The sequence below is a fragment of the Notechis scutatus genome, chromosome 1 (assembly GCF_049901735.1).
Source record: "Notechis scutatus isolate UNSWTSFEM ecotype Mainland chromosome 1, rNotScu1.2, whole genome shotgun sequence".
Classification (NCBI taxonomy): Eukaryota; Metazoa; Chordata; class Lepidosauria; order Squamata; family Elapidae; genus Notechis; species Notechis scutatus.
The window spans coordinates 278,659,009-278,677,434 of NC_142009.1; the positions used below are offsets into that span (position 1 = coordinate 278,659,009).

Consider the following 18,426-nt stretch of genomic DNA (forward strand, 5'->3'; position numbering starts at 1 on the left):
AAGGAGGCGGTAGCCCCCCCGTCCTCGCCCCGTTTCCCAGCGGCTTTTGGAAACGGCTCTCCAGCCATGCCTGCCTGTGTGAACCGCGATCACGAGCCGGGCTCCACAAATTCCCCCACGTTGTGACAGCCCCGAGCGCCGCGAGCTGGGAACGTGCGCGCCTGCCGCTCCCCATTGGCTAGACCCGTTCCCCCCCCTCCCTGACGTCACGGCGGGGTGGGAGGCGCGTCTTTCATCAGCTGTGCGGGTAATGCCAGGAAGCGAGTGTCTTTTTGGAAACAATACCGTGTGGTGCTAAGCGGCGGCGCCTCAGGTTGCAAGCCCGGGGACTTTCCGGCTCCCGCTCTTTCCGCTGGCGGCTCTTGTTGGCGCTTCAAGCAGCAAGCAGACCAGATGAAAGGCGGGATCCGTCTCGGAGGGTTCGCGGATCGCCGCTTTGAATAGGCGACCGGGGGGCTCCTTTGGATCTTGTCTCCCCGGGTACGATCCTAAGCTTCTGCAGGAGAGGCGCAGTCGGGGCAACAGGTCAGTATTTCGGAGTTGTGGAAGGGTGCGGGGGGGGGAGCTGGGAGGGGAGGACTTGAGTGACAACTCCGTTATTTGTATGTATAAGTTCTGTTCTTTATAACTTCTAAATCACACCGTGCTCCTTGGGATTTGGATTTACTTATAGTGAGCTAGTCGCTCGAAAATTTCAGGACAGGGACGGGAAAAAAACAACACCAAAACCCTCTCAGAGTCTCTCGAGAGCCTTCGTTAGAGATGCAGGCATCGTCGGATTCTTCTACTTGATAAGTTCTGGGGGTCTCCGTACGCCGTTTAAGGAAGTTACTTCAATACAAGGGGCTTCTTCCCCCCATCCCACCCCCAGTCATTTAAATTATCTTCCCCAAAGGTGGTGTTCCGTGGATGATTCGGCTTTACAGTTGCAGGGGCTAGCATTATACAAGACATGCATCGAAAAGATATATTTGTATATATATATTTCCCTTGCAGTCTCACATGAGATATTACTGCTTTGTATATCTTGCGGTTAACTTTCCAAGACATAACTTAGTCCTTACTTGGCTTAAAGTAAAAGTGGGGGGCGGGGGGGGGGGAGGTATGTCATGGCTACTTGGCTTTCAATACTGCTTGACAGACAGGACCCAAAGAATGAAATCTTCTTTTCTTTGATTTTTGTTTGCTGCCCATTAAAGTTGTCCAAGATGTATAAGTACAACAAACTAGTAGGACCACTGCAGCTGAAATTTGTGCCAATGGTTGGTGATAGTTTTAGTCATACAGAAAAGATGGGATGGAAACAAAGATAACTTGTTAGGTAATGAAATAGTTGTTCGGATAACAAGACCATCTTAAATGGTTTCTACATAATCATTAAGGAATGCAAATTTGTGTTCTGCGAAATAGAAAAGAGACACCTGGTTTTGCAGAACTGGCCACCAATATGCTACAACTGAAGTTTTAATACTTGAAGACTCAGTTTGTTTTATGCACCATGGATGCTGTAAGGTCTTGCTATTTGTTGACTTATTTGTGTAAAATATGAGTATATCTGTTTTTTTCCCCTCCTTCCTTTTTCACTGTAAGAATTAGGCTTCACCTCTTCCTGGACTGATATAATGCATTTCAACCTTAAAGATTCTTTATGATTGGGTCATTTAAGCCCAGGGCAGAAGGCAAAAGGAAGAACTAAAGAAATCATGAAATCACCTTGTCACTTTGTTTTGGTTAACTGGCATGCACGTGTGTTATGTCCACCCTCACCCTCTTCCTTGTTCTTCCATTCCTGAATGAAGGCAAGTGGTTGTATATTGATTTTTTTCCCCCTGAGAGAATGCTAGAGGTAATGGAAGAATGCCTGCATTGTATGGTTCCTCAACAGGTGTTTCCAAGTGGAAAGAACTGCAGAATTGGTTTCATTCTTTCACATTCGGGGTTGTGAAGGTGGTTGCTGAATTGATTTCCTTCTTTCCGAAGAGCATGAGGGTTATTTATTATGCTTTCTATAGCATTTCAGGAAATATAAAAACGGCTTGCTTGGGACTTTCAGGGGATTCCAGTCCAGGTGCTCAGATGTGCTGAATGGTATCAATATAATTGCATCGTGTGCACTTAAATCCCCAGGATGTTGCCTTTGGATACCAGTGTATACGTGGATACTTTCCTTGCCACTTTCTGCCCCACTCTTATTTTTTTTTTTTAAACAAGATTATTTTAATCCTAAACATCTAGAATCATTTTTATTTCTCAAGAGTACCCTTGCATTTCACGAAGGCATTCTTGGAAAATAAAAATAATGGACTCATAGTGTAAGAAGGGACTACAGAAACCTTGCCCTTCTGCTCAGAACATATTTATAATTTGTCCTACTTTCAAGGATCTTGGATTGGCCCTGCAACTGTGAAATGGAGTCTGAGTGCACGCATCACACTAAAGCAAATGATGTGGGTTTGCTTTTGGCTCAGTGCATAGTTCAAATCCAGATTTTGTCACTTATGAAATATAGTTATAGGTTAACAAGATATAAGAACCCTCACAACACTGGTTTATTCTACAAACCATGGCTAAATGAATCGTGATTTATTGTGATCTGTGAACCCAGCCTAAAAGAAAGCGATGAGTTCCCAAGCTCCAATTCTGATCCTCACAGACTCATCAACTCTTACTGAGTTGATGAGCCCCACTGAACACAAAAGGTCTTATGCATAGGACTGTGTAGTAAGTGAATATTGTTTGTAACGTATTGGTAGTTATGAACATAAGATCTGTGTTGAGAGACCTCTCTCTTTAGGTTATACATTAAGGACCCTAGCTATGGTGTGTGTGTATTGTTATGAATACTTACTGGATAATAGTCTTAATTATACATGCAAGATTATTATTATGTTTAATCTGGAGAAGAGGCAGTTGTAGAGAGATATGATCGCTATCTTCAAATATCAGAACAGTTATACAGAAGATGAGGGACAATTATTCAAAGTCCTATCCCAGACAAGGAGTTCAATGTCTTCTGGACCTTAGGGTAAAAATGCCCTAAAAGTAGGAGCACAGTGGAACAAATGCCTTGGTCAGTGGTGAACTCTTTCATATTTAAACAGACTGGATGGTGGTATATAAAGGAGGTTGTAGAAATGTACTCCTATGCTAGACATGAGATTGGACTAGATGATTTTTAAGGAACCCTCCAACCCATGCATTCTTCAGTATGAAGTCGGTGAGGAAAAGGCCAAACAACTCGTTTCCCACTCTCCTCATAGTTCAGAACATTGTTTTGCCCTTTCATTTTTATGTTTCATTTCTGCAACCCTTTCTTCCATTCACAACTTACAGCAGATACATAAATGGAGTAAAATGCAATCATAAAAAAATCAAGGCATTTGGGACTTCTTTACTCCAAGGTAAGGAACGCTGTTAAAAGAAATACTGTGGAAATGGTGCGTGACATGGAAGATGTGAATTGGATTTCATTTTGCTCAAACATGAGATTGCTCAGTGAGATTCAGAATTAGTCAAAAGAACTTCTTCACAGAACGAAACTGAGCAAGCTGAAATTAAATCCAGACAAGCCAGAGATACCATTGGCAAGAAGAAAGCTGGACTCTGGAATTGTGATGCCTCCTGTTTTGGATGGGACTGCACTCCCCAAGAAGAAATGGGCTTACAATTTTAGAGGGGTTCTTGACCATCAGCTGTCTTTGGATTTGCAGCTGGCAGCTGCAATGAGCAGTGCTTTACACAGATATGGCTAAGGTGCAGCTGGAATCTTCCCTGAGCCAATGGAATTTAGTGACAGTAATTTGCACCTTGGTTACAACTCTTCTAATTTATGTGGGCCTACCCTTGATAAGTATCCAGAGGTTGCAATTGGTGCAAAATGAAACAGCCAGCTTCTGGTGCTGCTATATGATATAGAAATCCTGTGATGTTTGCACTAAAAAATCTGCACTGATTGCTAAATGTGACCTAGGCACGATTGAAGATGGTCGCACTGACCTTTAAACCCCTAAACTGCTTAGTGATAGATTATCTGGGGCATTGCGTCTCCTGCTGGAAACCTTTCGGGTCACTCAGATTGGCAGGGGAAGCCCTTTTCAAGATACCCCATTGTCACGGTTCATCTATGTGAGAAAGAACCACCTTCTTCTCTATGGCTCCAAGCTTGGAAAGAATTCCCTAAGGAGCTATCTTGGCTCCAACTTTCAATATTTATTAATTTTTTTATTGATTGATTTTCATTCTGGTTTGGATTTTACTTGTATTATTTTTAAACTTGAATATTCTGCATTTTTTGCTTGCTGATAAGTCACCTTGAGTAGTAAAGTAAATAGAAAGCTGAATATGCATTTAATAATATTGAAAAATTAAGGTGGAAAGCTAATTATTTCCTTAGCTCCCATGCCATAGAACAATTTCCTATCACTGTTTTCAGACTTTATTCTGTCTCTTCCAAGGCATTGTTCAAACTTACAACAGCACTGAAAACAGAGATTTGCAACCAGTCCTCAAAGTGTCACCCTTTGTAGTGTTCCCATGGTCACATGATCATGATTCGGACTCTAGGTAAGCAGTGCACATTTATGATGGTTGGAGAGAGCCACAGTCACGTTATTGCCATTTGTGATCTTCACAGCCATTTGTTAACAAGGAAAGTCAATGGGAAAGTTGGCAGGAACTCACAAATTGTAGTAAAGTAACATCAGACTTAACAACTTGTGGTGATTCGCTTAAGAATCATAGCCAGAAGCGACAAAGTAATATTGTAAGTCAGGTACAATCATGTGACATTTCACTCTGTGTCACTTAGTGACAGAGTTGCCAGTCCCAATTGTGGTTGGTAAGTGAAGACTATCTAGATACGTGTTATACAAACATGAGTTTTATTGTATTAGGAATACAGTAAGGTATTTGGAAGTTATATCATTTATATAACTACTTATTTTAATCAGGGTATGGTTTACTTTCAGTTAATTTGCTTAAAGCCAGACAGTTTTATCTTATGAAGTAAGGCCTATTGAGTTTAACAGGACTGTTCCTTCAAATAAATGTTCATTCAGTTGCATTCTTAAAAATAGGAGTAGGAACCTTTTCACTTTCAGGGATATATTTGACTACTGAGAGTATGATTTGGCTGCACGGTAAAGATCCACATCACAACAAATTCTGTTGACCAGAGGTTACCTTGAAGAACTGTAACCCTATCCACCTTTTACCTGAGATTTCTGTTGTCTTACCTGTGGGCAGTTAAGAACCCAGCCATTTTTATTTTCTAACAATATTAATAGGTCTTCTGAGGAAACTAGTTCAGTTTTGATATAGAAAGATTGATTGGCACTTTGCTTACAGTATAACAACTTGTATATATTCTAGTAAGAGCAACTGTTACTATTATTTAGAAATCTGAAGAAAAAAGATATGGCAATAAACATCTACCAACAAAAAAGAATGATCCTTGAAATAATTATGTTGCATGTGTTCTATGTTGTACCTGACTTTAGGCCTACTTTTGTTCACTAGCAGTGAAACAAGAAAAGTATAATCTATGGCACCTGTTCTTAATTTAAAATAAAAATTGTTTAAAGTTAGATAAACTTAGAATTGCAATATAGTCCATAAAAGTGTCATTTTCTGGGCTTTAAATATGTGGGTTGTAGTGGACTACAACTGAAATTAAGACCAAATCTTTTGATCTAGTGAAGGTTAGAGTTTAGGTTTTGAGGTGTTATTTTCAAATACTTTTATATACATGTATTCAACACACTGTACACGTTTCATAGCCCAGTTCTGTATGTGCATACTCAAAACAAAATCCCTTAGATTTGAATAAAACATCCTACTTCTAAGTAAGCTTACAATAGATTTCAAACAGTTAGATCTCATCAGTAATTGCAAGTTAGATTATACAAACTGCAGCACAATAAATAATCCAAATAATGAATTTCACTTTTTTAAGATCTGAAGAATTCTTGTGTGTTTTCAGTGTATTCTGCACTGATATGATGTACTCCTTAAAGAAGACCTTTGAGAAGGAGCCAAGTGTCAGGGTTCTGATTTGCTTGAGTTCATTAGTGGGAGCCTTGACGTTAGCATTGAAGGAATCATGAAAGACTAATTGTTGGCCTCAAATTATGAAAGACTAATTGTTGGGAGGTTATTATTTTTATTTATTTTTATTTTTATTCCTTTTATATTGTGCTTTTTTAATTTTAAAAATAAACTTTATTAAACGTTAAAAAATATATACATAATACAAAACATTTCATAAAATACAAAACCAAAAAGTTATACATAACCAATAAACATGAAAATATAAACATTTCTAATTGCTTAGATGGTGTGTTTTTAATCAGTTTTCCAATGCTTAGTTCCTATATCTGGTATATACTCCTATCATGACCGATTCATGTTTTTGTGCTTTTATGTCCTTGCAAGCCACCTTGAGTTGCCATATGCGAGTAGGTAGCAACATAAAATTTCTAAATAAATAAATTAAACAAACAAACAAATAAATAAATAAAAATCAATGCAATGCCTCCTTTAATCTATAACCTAAATGTGCATCAACAAACACTTCTGGTTTTAATAGGTCAAACATTTTGAGAGCTTATTAAAATGAAATAAGGCTCTGTAGATGTATTCTTTGTTTATTTATTGAGAGCAATTTTTAGGCACAGTGCCTACTTTTAACAACAAAGACAGAATACAATATCTGGAGTTGGGATTTCAGGAAAGGAGTTGTCTGTTTTGCAAGATCTATGCATTTTGGTGCAGCTGACTTATTCAGGGCTTCCCCAACCCCCTTCCTTGCTACTATTTATCCCTTCATTCTATTTTATTACCACCTGCTAATACACCTCCACATTGCTTGCACTCAAAAAGGGCTGAACCTTGTCAACTAATTTGAAGATGGCACCACAATGCTATCATCCCACAATATATGCAATAATCTCTAATGTCCCCAAACCATGTCTCAGAATAGTGTAGTCAAGGAGTTCCCAAGGCTTTTCAGGAAACTATAGAAAATAGTGTAGTCTAAGCCTCCAGATAACACTTTCTTTGCTCATAAAGTAGCCTCAGGACTATACCAATCTAACTCTGGCTTCTTTCATTCCCTTGTTTTTTTCTATTTTTGGCTGATGGATGCTACTTGGACAGTTCCACTTACAGGGTCTCCCTGGCAAGTTCAGCTAACCAAATTCCCTGCCCTGATACCCAAGAACTCCCACCTGAGGCAAGAGGAAACAGCAGAGTTTCTTTTTCTTATCTATCCCAGTGATTTTAGATGCTAGAGTGAAAGTATAAATTGAGCACATTGCCAGATGTGCTCAAGAGACACTCATTTTGCCTCTTTTTGTGTGTGCAGCATGTCCTGTTATGAAAGGCACTTTTAAAACTTTGTTCCTGCTTGGCCAGACTTTCTTTATATAAGCTCTTGAGAATGCATAGGATGATCTCAGAGCCAAGCTCAATTATAGTGACTTATGTGAGTATTTCTATGCAGTTTCCTTGGTGTAGTTACGATGTGGAAGGGGTTTGCTGTTGGCTTCCTTTGGGATGTTCTTTTCACTTCCCACTCTAGCCAGAAACTTGGCGTGGGGTGAGAAAAATAAATCCATGCCATCTTTTGAGCTGTACATTTAATCCTCTTTGCCAAGGGATATTTATATAGTGGTTACTGTGATTGGACATGGAGTTATGTAGTTTTATACGTGCTCTATTGTGGGCAGACTGGTTGTTGATTCAAGAGCCATCTTTTAAAAACATTTTTTTTCTTTAAATATAACTCAATAGGAGAGAAGTTGCCTGTACCTTGCATGGATGTCATTAAAATTGTACGTTCAGCGAAGACATGGCCATTGTGTAGCATTTATTTGAGGTTATAAATTTTGTTAGAGATTTACTAAACAACTGCATTCTTCACTGTTATCTCTATACTCTACAGGTTTACACAAGCTGCCAAATTACGATGTGTATTGAATTTTGAAGGGGGAGATACAAAGATTTTTTTAAAGGTTTCTAGCAGTTTGGTTCACTGGCGTACCAATTGCTGGTAGCTGAAGTCAAATAGAAACAAAACAAGTGATGGAATAGCATTATATGTGAACTAGGTGTTTAAACAGCCCTTGAAAGAACTGAAAATTCCATTCTGTTCCTTAAGAAACAGTCATCCCTCTTTATTTTACAGCCTAGAGTTGTTGCTGTTGTTTCAAGCAATAGAATGGAATAGAACGGAACGGAACAGAACGGAACAGAGCAGAACGGAACAGAACAGAACAGAACAGAATAGAATGGAATTCTTTATGGGCCAAGTGTGATTGGACACACAAGGAATTTGTCTTGGTGCAAATGCTCTCAGTGTACATAAAAGAAAAGATATATTCATCAAGAATCATAAGGTACGACACTTAATGATAGTCATAGGGTACAATAAGCAATCAAATCATACTAGGAAACAGTCAATATAAATCATAAGGATACAAGCGACAAAGTTGCAGTCATACAGTCACAAGTGGGAGGGGATGGGTGATAAGGAGTGATGAGAAGATTAATAGTGCAGACTTTGTAAATAGTTGAACAGTGTTGAGGGAATTTGTTTAGCAGAGTGATGGCATTCGGGGGGAAACTGTTCTTGTGTCTAATTGTTCTGGTGTGCAGTGCTCTATAGCGTCGTTTTGAGGGAAGGAGTTGAAACAATACTACAGTATTTTAATACTGCAATGCTACTGGTATCACATCTGGGCTGCCAAAATCCAGGTGACCACTAAATAGCAGCATTGTGAAACTAGTTTTCAGTATCTCTTTGCTACCATCTACTAATATCTGGATTTTGGCAGCCCAGATCCAAAGGGTACCAAAGTAATACAGGTAGCCCTTGACTTATGACCACAATTGAGCCCAAAATTTCTGTTGCTTAGAGAGAAAGTTGTTAAGTGATTTTTGCCCCATTTTACGGTCTTTTTTTGCCACAGTTTTTAGTGAATTGCTGCAGTTTTTTTAGTTAGTATCATGCTTTTCAAGTGAACCTGGCTTCCCCAGAGACTTTGCTTATCACCTTGTCAAAGGTGACCACGTGATCCCAGGACACTGTGACCATCATAAACATCATAAACATGACGTTACCAAACATTCAAATTTTGATGATGTGACCATGGGGATAACAGATAACAGCTAATCAGAGTTGGAAGGGACCTCTAGTCCAACCATCCCGCCTAAGCGGGAGACCCTACACCATTTCTGACAAGTGGAAGTCCAATCTCTTCTTGAAAGTCTCAAGTGATGACGCTCCCACAACTTCCGAGGGCAAGCTATTCCATTGGTTGATTGTTCTCACTGTCAGAAAGTTTCTCCTTATTTCCAGGTTAAATCTCTCCTTGTTCAGCTTCCATCCATTATTCCTTGTCTGGCCTGCAGGCGCTTTAGAAAATAGCTTGACCCCTTCCTCTCTGTGGCAGCCCCTCAAATATTGGAAGACTGCTATCATGTCTCCCCTGGTCCTTCTCTGGACTAGACAAGCCCAGTTCCTGTAACCGTTCTTCATATGTTTTAGTTCAGTCCCCTAATCATCCTGGTTGCTCTGGGATGCTGCAATGGATGCTGCAAGCATGAAAAACAGTCATAAGTACCTTTTTCCCCCCAGTGCTGTTGTAACTTCGAATGGTCACTAAATGAATGGTGTAAGGTGAGGGCTACCTGTAGTTGCTTCAAAACGAACTTTTGGAAAAAGCCAATTACAGCTCTCGGTTTGGTAAATTGGGCTTCTTCCATTTCTTTTAGCTTTGCAAGCCTATCCTGAGGATAGTTTGTGTGATGACCCGGGGCATGACACAAAAATAACAAAGTCGCAAAAGTAGAATAAATTCCCTTTAATGCCTCCAACTTGGCCCCAATGTCCAATTGTCCTTGGCTGGATAACAAACTCTTCAAAAAACAGTCTATGAAGAGCAGAGATGCAGTCTGAACCCAAAGTAAAGATAATTAGAAATAAAAAACCCAGCACAAACCACACTGAAGTAACTAACACGGCAAGCCAGGATGATAAATTGCAGACTTTCAAAGGATAATGCAGCACCCACAGTTGGGAAGACGCCAAAACCCAGATAAGGCTCGACCAAGATAATGTATGCTTTGCTTGCAGCAAGAAGCCATGTGCAAACGCCCCACTTATTTCCTGTCCTCCCAGCTGCAACCAATGAAAGGGATCAGGGCCTTCTTCTCTCTTGCAAGCCATGTTGCTCCCTTCTCCGTTCCTCCCTGCGTGCCCTAGGATGAAGAGGGAATGGCCTTGGGTCTTCCTCTGAATGCCCAACCAGACTGTGCCCTTACCCCATTTCCTCCACAGCCACTGGAGCCACACTCCCACTCCCTGTCGGCTGCTCAATCTCCCCCTCAGAATCAGACTCCAACGAGGACATGACAGTTTATTCTCAAAGCCAAGAAGATATTTTATAAGGAACCAAGATATTTTATAAGGAAAAAAAAATAAGCACTCCAACAAGAGCAACGTAATGTTGCAGTCTGTAGAACCATAGTACAAACTGCAAATATCCAAATACAGGTAGCCCTCAACTTACAACCATAATTGAGCCCAAAGTTTCTGCTGTTAAGTGAGACATTTGTGAAGTGAGTTTTGCCCCATTTTGTCACCTTTCTTGACACAGTTGTTAATCGATTCAGTTGATAAGTTAGCAACTCGGTTGTTAAGTGAATCTGGCTTCCCCATTGACTTCGCTTGTCAGAAGGTTGCAAAAGGTGATCATGTGACCTGGGGACACAGCAATGGTCATATAAGTATGAACCAGTTGCCAAGCGGCTGAATTTTGATCGTGTGACCATGGGGATGCTGCAATAGGTGGTGTGAAAAATGGCCGTGAGTCACTTTTTCAGTGCTGTTGTAACTTTGAACGGCCACTAAATGAATGGTTGCAAATTGAGGACTACCTGTAAATCTTTTCAGTACGTAAACAAACATCATTTAATGTTTATGTAGTGAATAAATATAAATAGGTAGTGCAATATTGGCATTAAGGGGTGTCCAAAACAGTTTGATTTCTTCAATCTTCTGACCCTCGGCTGATTCTTGAAGTTCGTGAATCAATTAAAGTGAAATTCCAGGGAAGAGTTAGGTAAACATAAACCTCAATGGCAGAGTGGTTAGAGTGCTGTACTGCAGGGCACTTCTGCTGACTATCGGCTGCCTGCAATTTGGCAGTTCAAATCCCACCAGGCTCAAGGTTGATTCAGCCTTCCATCCTTCCGAGGTGGGTAAAAAGAGGACCCAGATTGTTAGGGGCAATATGCTGACTCTGTAAACCACTTAGAGAGGGCTGTAAAGCACTATGAAGTGATATATAAGTCTAAGTGCTATTGCTAATTAGAGAAAATTGCAGAGCAGGACACCATGTAGATAGATACCTCTTCTTCTCCTTCCCTTGGCATCATCTTCTGGCTTTGAACTCTGTGCTGTATCCTTTATCTTTCTAGAGAATAGATGAGTCCCAGCAAACAGCACATTCTGCTATAATGCTTGCCAACAATGCTTTTTCTTTCTTTCTTTATCTGCTAGAAATGGATCTGAGCCTTTTTCTCCTTTCTCTATGATTGGTTGTTTTCAAAATATTTTTTCTTCCTTTTGGCTCTTGTTCTTTTTTTGCCCATTACTAATGTTAATATCTCATGTCCAAAACTTTTTTGCCTGCTGCGGGTGTTGCCACTTGGTGCCAATAGCCTTGTGTTTACATAAATTCATAGAGATAACTGTCAACCATCAATCAGTAACCCTAACATTAAATCACACATTTGGTGGTGGTGGTGGGAAGGATAATATAGCTGAAACAAGCAGATGGAATTAATTGACTGTTGGGCGAAATAACACTGGCAAAGAAAGACATTGTGGTGGGCAAAAAGGAAACGACTTTTTCTTTCTTAAATACAATTTCACATTACTTTTTTGTGGAAGGCATTTATAAGGATGGAAACCGTGTGATGTTTCTTCAACTGCCATTAGGGGAGATGATTGCCTTTTGCTGTAAAAGAATCATCGGGATGACCAAGCAGCAGGGATGACCAATTTAGTAAATTATTATGGTTCATTGCATAGTCAGCCAGATGTTTAGACTAGATTTGGCATTTTTATCCACCTATCACAGGGGTCCCCAAACTTGGCAACTTTAAGACTTGTGGACTTCAACTCCCAGAATTCTCTAGCTGGGAGTTGAAGTCCGCAAGTCTTAAAGTTGCCAAGTTTGGAGATCTCTGACCTATCAAGTCTTTTCTAAGAACCTGGAATAAGAAGATGTTGTTTGATGGTGTTAAAGGAAGAGTCACAGGATGTAAGCTGTTCCAAATAAAGCTGCCTTTTGCAACTGGCTGGTGATTTTGTCAGAGATTATAGTGTTCAGATGGTTTGGGGGCTATTACTCTTGGTGGTTTGCTTTCTTTGGCCACAAATGTTCTACTTTTATTTGTAGGTCTTTATGTTTTGTGACTTTCTCCAGTTCTTTTCTCTTCTGCTGTCTCCAGGTATTGTCATGTGCAGGATCCAGATTTTTTTGTCTTTCTTATCAACAGTTGCTATATATGAGAGGAAGTGGTGCAGATGTTTATTTGTTTGGATTCAAAGTCCCACAGCACTTTAGTTCTTCATTTTCTATGGTTTTGTCTATTTTGTGGTCTCACCAGTTCTTGCTTGGAGGGAAAAGGTATTTCTTGCAGATATTCCAATGCACAATCGTAGCTACTGTATCATGCCATTGTTTTTAGTCTGCCTAGTTTGCAGCAGCTAACTAGATAGTCCATTTATTTCTTTGGCTTCTTTGCAGAGAGGGCACTTGCTGTCTTTTGCTGTCTTCTCATTTCTGGCTTTGTAAGGCATGTGTTTTTAAAGCTTGGTTTTGGTGCAGCTAGAATTAACCCCTTTGTCTCTTTCCTTCAATTTTCCTGCTCTTAGTCATTGCCAGATCTGCTTTGCCTGCTTTTAAAGAAAGCCCTGTACTGATCATGTTATACTTTGCCTAGCCGTATCTCTTTTCTGTTTTTCATTTTGTCTTTTTTGTAAGCCAATTTAGTCTCTCCAGGTCTCAGTAAGCTTTCCTGGTAGGAAAGCTTACTGAGACCTGTAGAGACTAAATTGTTTTTAACTAAATGCTGCTGGACTTCATCACCTCTCATCACCAGTTGCAATTTGAGAGTTGTTGGTAAACAGATAATTGATCTATAGTTGCCCAGTGCTTGCTTGCTTGTTTGTTTATTAAATTTATGTGCTCTGAGCTGCTTTTGTTGGATCATTCATTATCAGGTAGGTTTTGCCAGATGTTAACAAATCTTCAGTTTCACCTCCTTGTAGTAATGTTGTTAAATTGCTTGGCAACAGGTGGGTGTAGACCAGTCAGATATGTCAACCAAAAACCATGCAGTTCACCTTTACCTAGTGCTGACTAGTTCTTTATCATTCTTGTTCTTTTCCCACTATTTCTGCTGTTACTGCTTTCATTTTTGCTTCTTTTTTATTTTTATTCATCTCCTTTATCCAAGCTGCATTCTAGTTGTATTTCTTTGGTTGTGTCATAGCTGTGGCCAGAACTGCACTGTTTCTTCTTAATCAGGTGATGACTGGGTCAGGTAGGTGTAAACCTAGCTTTATAGTCAAGATCAGCTATGATGATTAATTTTTCCTTGTTCTCAGCTTAAGTCCCTTATGCATCTGGATATAATATACAATGTGTTTGTCTCTGGGTGTTTATTTATTTATCAAATTTATATATCTGCCCATCTAAGCAAGGTAATTCTGAGTGGCACGCAACAATAGATAACAAAAATAAAAAAATGGTGAATACAAATATAAAAAAAGGCTTTAGTAATAAATTTCCTTTTAAAAAAACCCAAAATATAATCAAAGTGGAGGAAGAATAAGAAATAGCCTCTGTGATGACCCAAAGAGTAACACAAACATCACAAAATCCAAAACATAAATAAATGTCCTTTAATGCTTCCAACTTGGCCCCACTGTTCAATAATACTCAGTTGGAGGTAAAACATACTCAAGAATAGTCTTCAACAGTCTGAATTTAATGAGCAGATAGAGGTGAAATAAAAAAACCCAAACAAACTGCAATGATGAAATTACCACAACGGAACAGGAGAAGTATTTACCAAATTCAAGGAGATAACAAGACACAGTCTGTTGGAAGGACGCCAACCAAGATAACTTCAGACCAAAATAAAACATGCTTTGTTTCCAGCATTCGCCAGTACGCAGGTCCAAACTTTTATTCAGTTATCACAGCTGCAGTCCATGAAGAGGATCAAGGCCCTCTCCTCCCGAGTAGACCACATCTCTCCCTTATCCTCTCCTCCCTGCGTGCCCTAGGATGGATAAGGGGTGGGCCTGGGTCTTCCTGTGACTGCTCAGACAGCCTCTGCCCTTCCCCAGCCTCCTCCACAACCTTAGGAGCCACACCTCCACTCCCTGTCAGCTGTTCCTCATCTCCCTCAGAGTCAGTCTCCACCAGGGGCATGACAGCCTCTCAGTAGTGGAACTATCTAGCCAGGACTCTGGTTCCATAAGAGCCCCAGGTCTGGTCACATAAGCAGGTCTTATGGAATGTCAAAAAGGGAGGGGGCCAATGTCCCAAAGCTGCTTTTTCAAGAGGCAACTGGACTTTCTGGTTTTTTTTTTTTTTTTTTAAAAAGACATTTCATTTCTCATCAGAGCAGAGCTGAAGAAGCTTCTTGGATGACAAGTGAAATGTCTTCAAAGTAAAACCAGAAAGTCCAGTTGCCTCTTGAAAAAGCACCTTTGGGACAACCGTGATCTGGATGACTGAGAATCTCCATGGATGGGGCCAATTTAATTTTGGGAGAAAGTATGTTCCGTAAGCCAGGCACCACAGCAGGCACGTGTCCTGAGATTCAGCAAATGTAGATCCCTGACCAATGATCCCTTGCAGCATGCTATAAGATCTGATGGAGTGAGCTTATGTAAATGGGGAAAGGCAGTCCTTTAAATAACCTGGTCCCATGCCATGAATGATGTTTCTTCATTTATATTTCACATTTCTTAATCGCCCATCTCCCTCAGAGAGGGGCTCTGGATGGTATACAATTTATGAAGTTAAGCATTAATAACAGAATAATTTAAATATTATTATTTTTAAATATAATTAACATTATAAAATTGCAAAAACCGGAGAGTTCCAAGATGGAGAGGTTGTTGTTGTGTTAGTTGCGAAGTCGTGTCCGACCCATCGTGACCCCATGGACAACATTCCTCTAGGCCTTCCTGTCCTCTACCGTCGTCTGGAGTCCATTTAAGCTCATGCCTACTGCTTCAGTGACTCCATCCAGCCAGCTCGTTCTCTGTTGTCCCCTTCTTATTTTGCCTTAATTGTTCCCAGCATTAGGCTCTTCTCCAGTGAGTGAGTGAGTGAGTGAGTGAGTGAGTGAGTGGAGAGGTTAGCAGTTGTTAAAACAGGTGAGAAGGTTCCCATGGGGCCAACCAGCCTGTGTGCCCACGCAAAGCTGCACAGCCAAGTTTTGACCCCTTTGTGGAAGGCTAAGAGATTGGGGGCTTTCCTTACCTCTGAGGGCAAGATGTTCTATAGTGCAGGGGCACTGGCAGAAAAGGCCCAGTTCCTAGATTCCACCAGTCGAAATTCTTTGACTGGTTGGGTCTGTAGCATTCCCTGCCTGAACAAGTGATGTGATGGGGTGAAGCTGGTTCACCCTGATGTGTTGAGGTGATGTGATGGGGTGAAGCTGGTTCCATAAATAGCCTGGCCTTAGGGTTTATATACACAGATGCACAAGAGAGGCATTCATACATATTATATGGATACAGAACGATGCATTGCACACTTTCCCTTCAATTTTACTTTTCTGTGTATTTTTTTAACACTGTAAATTGCACTGCAGAATTTTTTAAAAATGAATGTGTATGTATAATATATATTTATTCTAGTTCTTCTATGGGCATGGGAAATATTTTTCCACATCTCAAGTTTAAGATAGCAGATATGTCTTTAAGTAGTTCATTTCCAAGAGAGACTGGATTTTTTGGGGATTAAATGGCAAAACCCAGCTGTACTTGGATGTATTTCCAAGTAAATTGGAGTAGCACACTTAACCCCAGGACCCACTGGCTCTATTATTTAGATTAACAAACTTGGTTAATCTTTTCAGATACTGTACGTTAAGAATTCTCAAAACTCTGTAGAGAATTGAGAATAGTATTTTTTGCTTTTTAAAGTATTAATGTGGTTTATTGAATTCTAAAATAATTTTCCTGGAAGCTATTTTTTTTTTAAAAAAACTTTCTTCATAGAGCTGACTAGACTGTAAACAATCTGAACTTTAAATGGCATTTTGTTTCCCATTTGCTTCAGAATTTTGTTTTAAAGAAGAGACAACTCGGTCAGAGGGCCTCCTTTGCTAACCAATTAACTCCCCCGCAGACAGCATTCAGAAATAGCTTTGTGTGGCAGCACAAATAAAATGCATGTGTGTTTTTGTCTCTGCTATTCAACAGTGTATTATCTAGTCTCATAATATTCTTATTATTCTTATTAATTATATATTTTTCAGGTGAAATGGATCCTCCTGTTTACCTGGAAGATGATTTTTCCCATTTGGATGGGTTAGATGATGATGTATTCCACTCTGACGACTGTGAACTGGTCAGTCAGTCCAGCAAGATGGCCTTTCGTGGCATTTTCACTCAAAGCAAATCTTACAACTGCCTCCTGGGCAGGTTCCAGCTCTTCCCACTTACGCACTGTTGTGGCCCAGGCAGCAGGCATGCCAAACAACAGGACAAGGCAACACAGACCCTCAATGCATCCTCTTCCAGCCAGGATATCATGTTACCTTGTGGAGTCACTGAAGAGCCTCAGAGACTCTTTTATGGTAAGAATCACCAACTGTTACTTGCTTCTTTGTCTACAGTGAAAAAAAGGCAGTGAACCACAGATTCCCTTTTTTTTTAATGGATTGTGCTGTTCTTGAGCAAAGCGGCAATTGCCTCTGCTGCTGCTTCAGATAGTTATCTCAAGGACCTTTTCCCTGGCTCTACCTGAAACAGGTATAGGGAGGTCCTGTTTCATGTTCATTGTATTTTATTTAGAGCAAGACTGGGCAGCCAGCACCTCAGACTTACATATGCTCTCTCTCATCTTTGGCGCTAACATTAGGTAGCAATGAAACCCTCTATTGAATTTTGGTGTCAAGTCACTTAGAAACAATCTTCATAATATGTAGAACTGGGCTAGTTATCCCAAAAGAGTTAGTGTTATCCAAAAAAGAAGCAGATGATAAATGAAAAATATATTAATAGTCTGCATCTTAAATGCAGAATTAACAAATGAATTGCCTCACTTGACTTTTCTAGCACTTACATTCTGCTTCACAGTGTGTTACAGTCCACTCTAAGCAGTTTGCAGAGTCAGCATATTTCCCCCAACAGTCTGGATCCTCCTTTTACCTGCCTCGGAAGGATGGAAGGCTGAGTGAACCTTGGATCAGTGAGGATGAACTGCTGGCAATTGGCAGTCGGCAGAATTAGCCTGCAATATTGCATTCTATCCACTGCACCACCACAGCTCTAGGATGTGCTATAAACCAATAGTAACACCTCCAATATTAATTTAGAAGAAAAGTAATCTTAACTTGTTCTCCTTTCAAATTAATTGGTAATTAACTGCGATTCAAATCTAATTCATATGAGGGAGTCAGTGTGTTGCTATGGTTTTGAATTGGAACCTGACATAAAGATCACTAATAAATTTGAGCTAGTCACTTCCTCTTAGTCCAACCTTCCTCACAGAGTTGTGAAGGTAAAATGAGTGGCGCACCAGCTTTAGTTCCCAATAGAAAAGTGGGGTACAGATGCAATAATAATACTAAATCAAATGTCAATTAAAATCATATTAGTTGCCATGGGTATAATATTCCAAATTTGAGTTCAATTGTATTGTTTAAATGATCCAGCTAAGGTGCCAGGAGACCATGTGTTCTAGTCTTGACTTAGGCACGAAGTGAGCTGGTTGACCATGGGCCAGTCACTCTCTTTCAGCCCTAGGAATGAGGCAGTGGCAAACCCACTTCTGAAAATCTGGCTAAGAAACTGGAAGGGCCTGATCCAGGCAAGTCAATGCTAACTCAAAACAAAACAATAACAAAAAAAAATTGTCTAATGTCATGCTGTTGATGTCAAGAAAGATATTATACCATATTGTGATATAAACACCTTTTTGTATGATATTTGGCAGGAAATGCTGGATACCGTTTACATGTCCAACCAATCGGTTTCACATTGAATCCACATCTCCAGGAGGAACCTCAGGAAAGTCTGCAGGAATTGCGTACCGAAGTTCAGATTGCACGGAAGTTACAGTGCATTGCAGATCAGTTCCACAGGCTTCATCTGCAGAGGGT

The 18,426-nt window shown here is 40.1% G+C and overlaps 1 protein-coding gene across 3 annotated transcripts in view; it reads left to right on the plus strand.

Moving 5' to 3' along the window:
* Nucleotides 1-234: 234 nt before the first annotated feature.
* The window catches only part of BMF (Bcl2 modifying factor), a 48,329-nt gene continuing 30,137 nt past the window's right edge, over nt 235-18,426 (plus strand). For all 3 annotated transcript variants that reach the window (XM_087951725.1, XM_026664566.2, XM_087951726.1), the window contains exons 1-3: nt 235-525; nt 16,579-16,899; nt 18,261-18,424. In XM_087951725.1, coding sequence (XP_087807851.1) covers nt 16,584-16,899; nt 18,261-18,424 — 480 coding nt within the window. In that variant the 5' untranslated portion in view covers nt 235-525; nt 16,579-16,583. The remainder of the gene's footprint in view (nt 526-16,578; nt 16,900-18,260; nt 18,425-18,426) is intronic.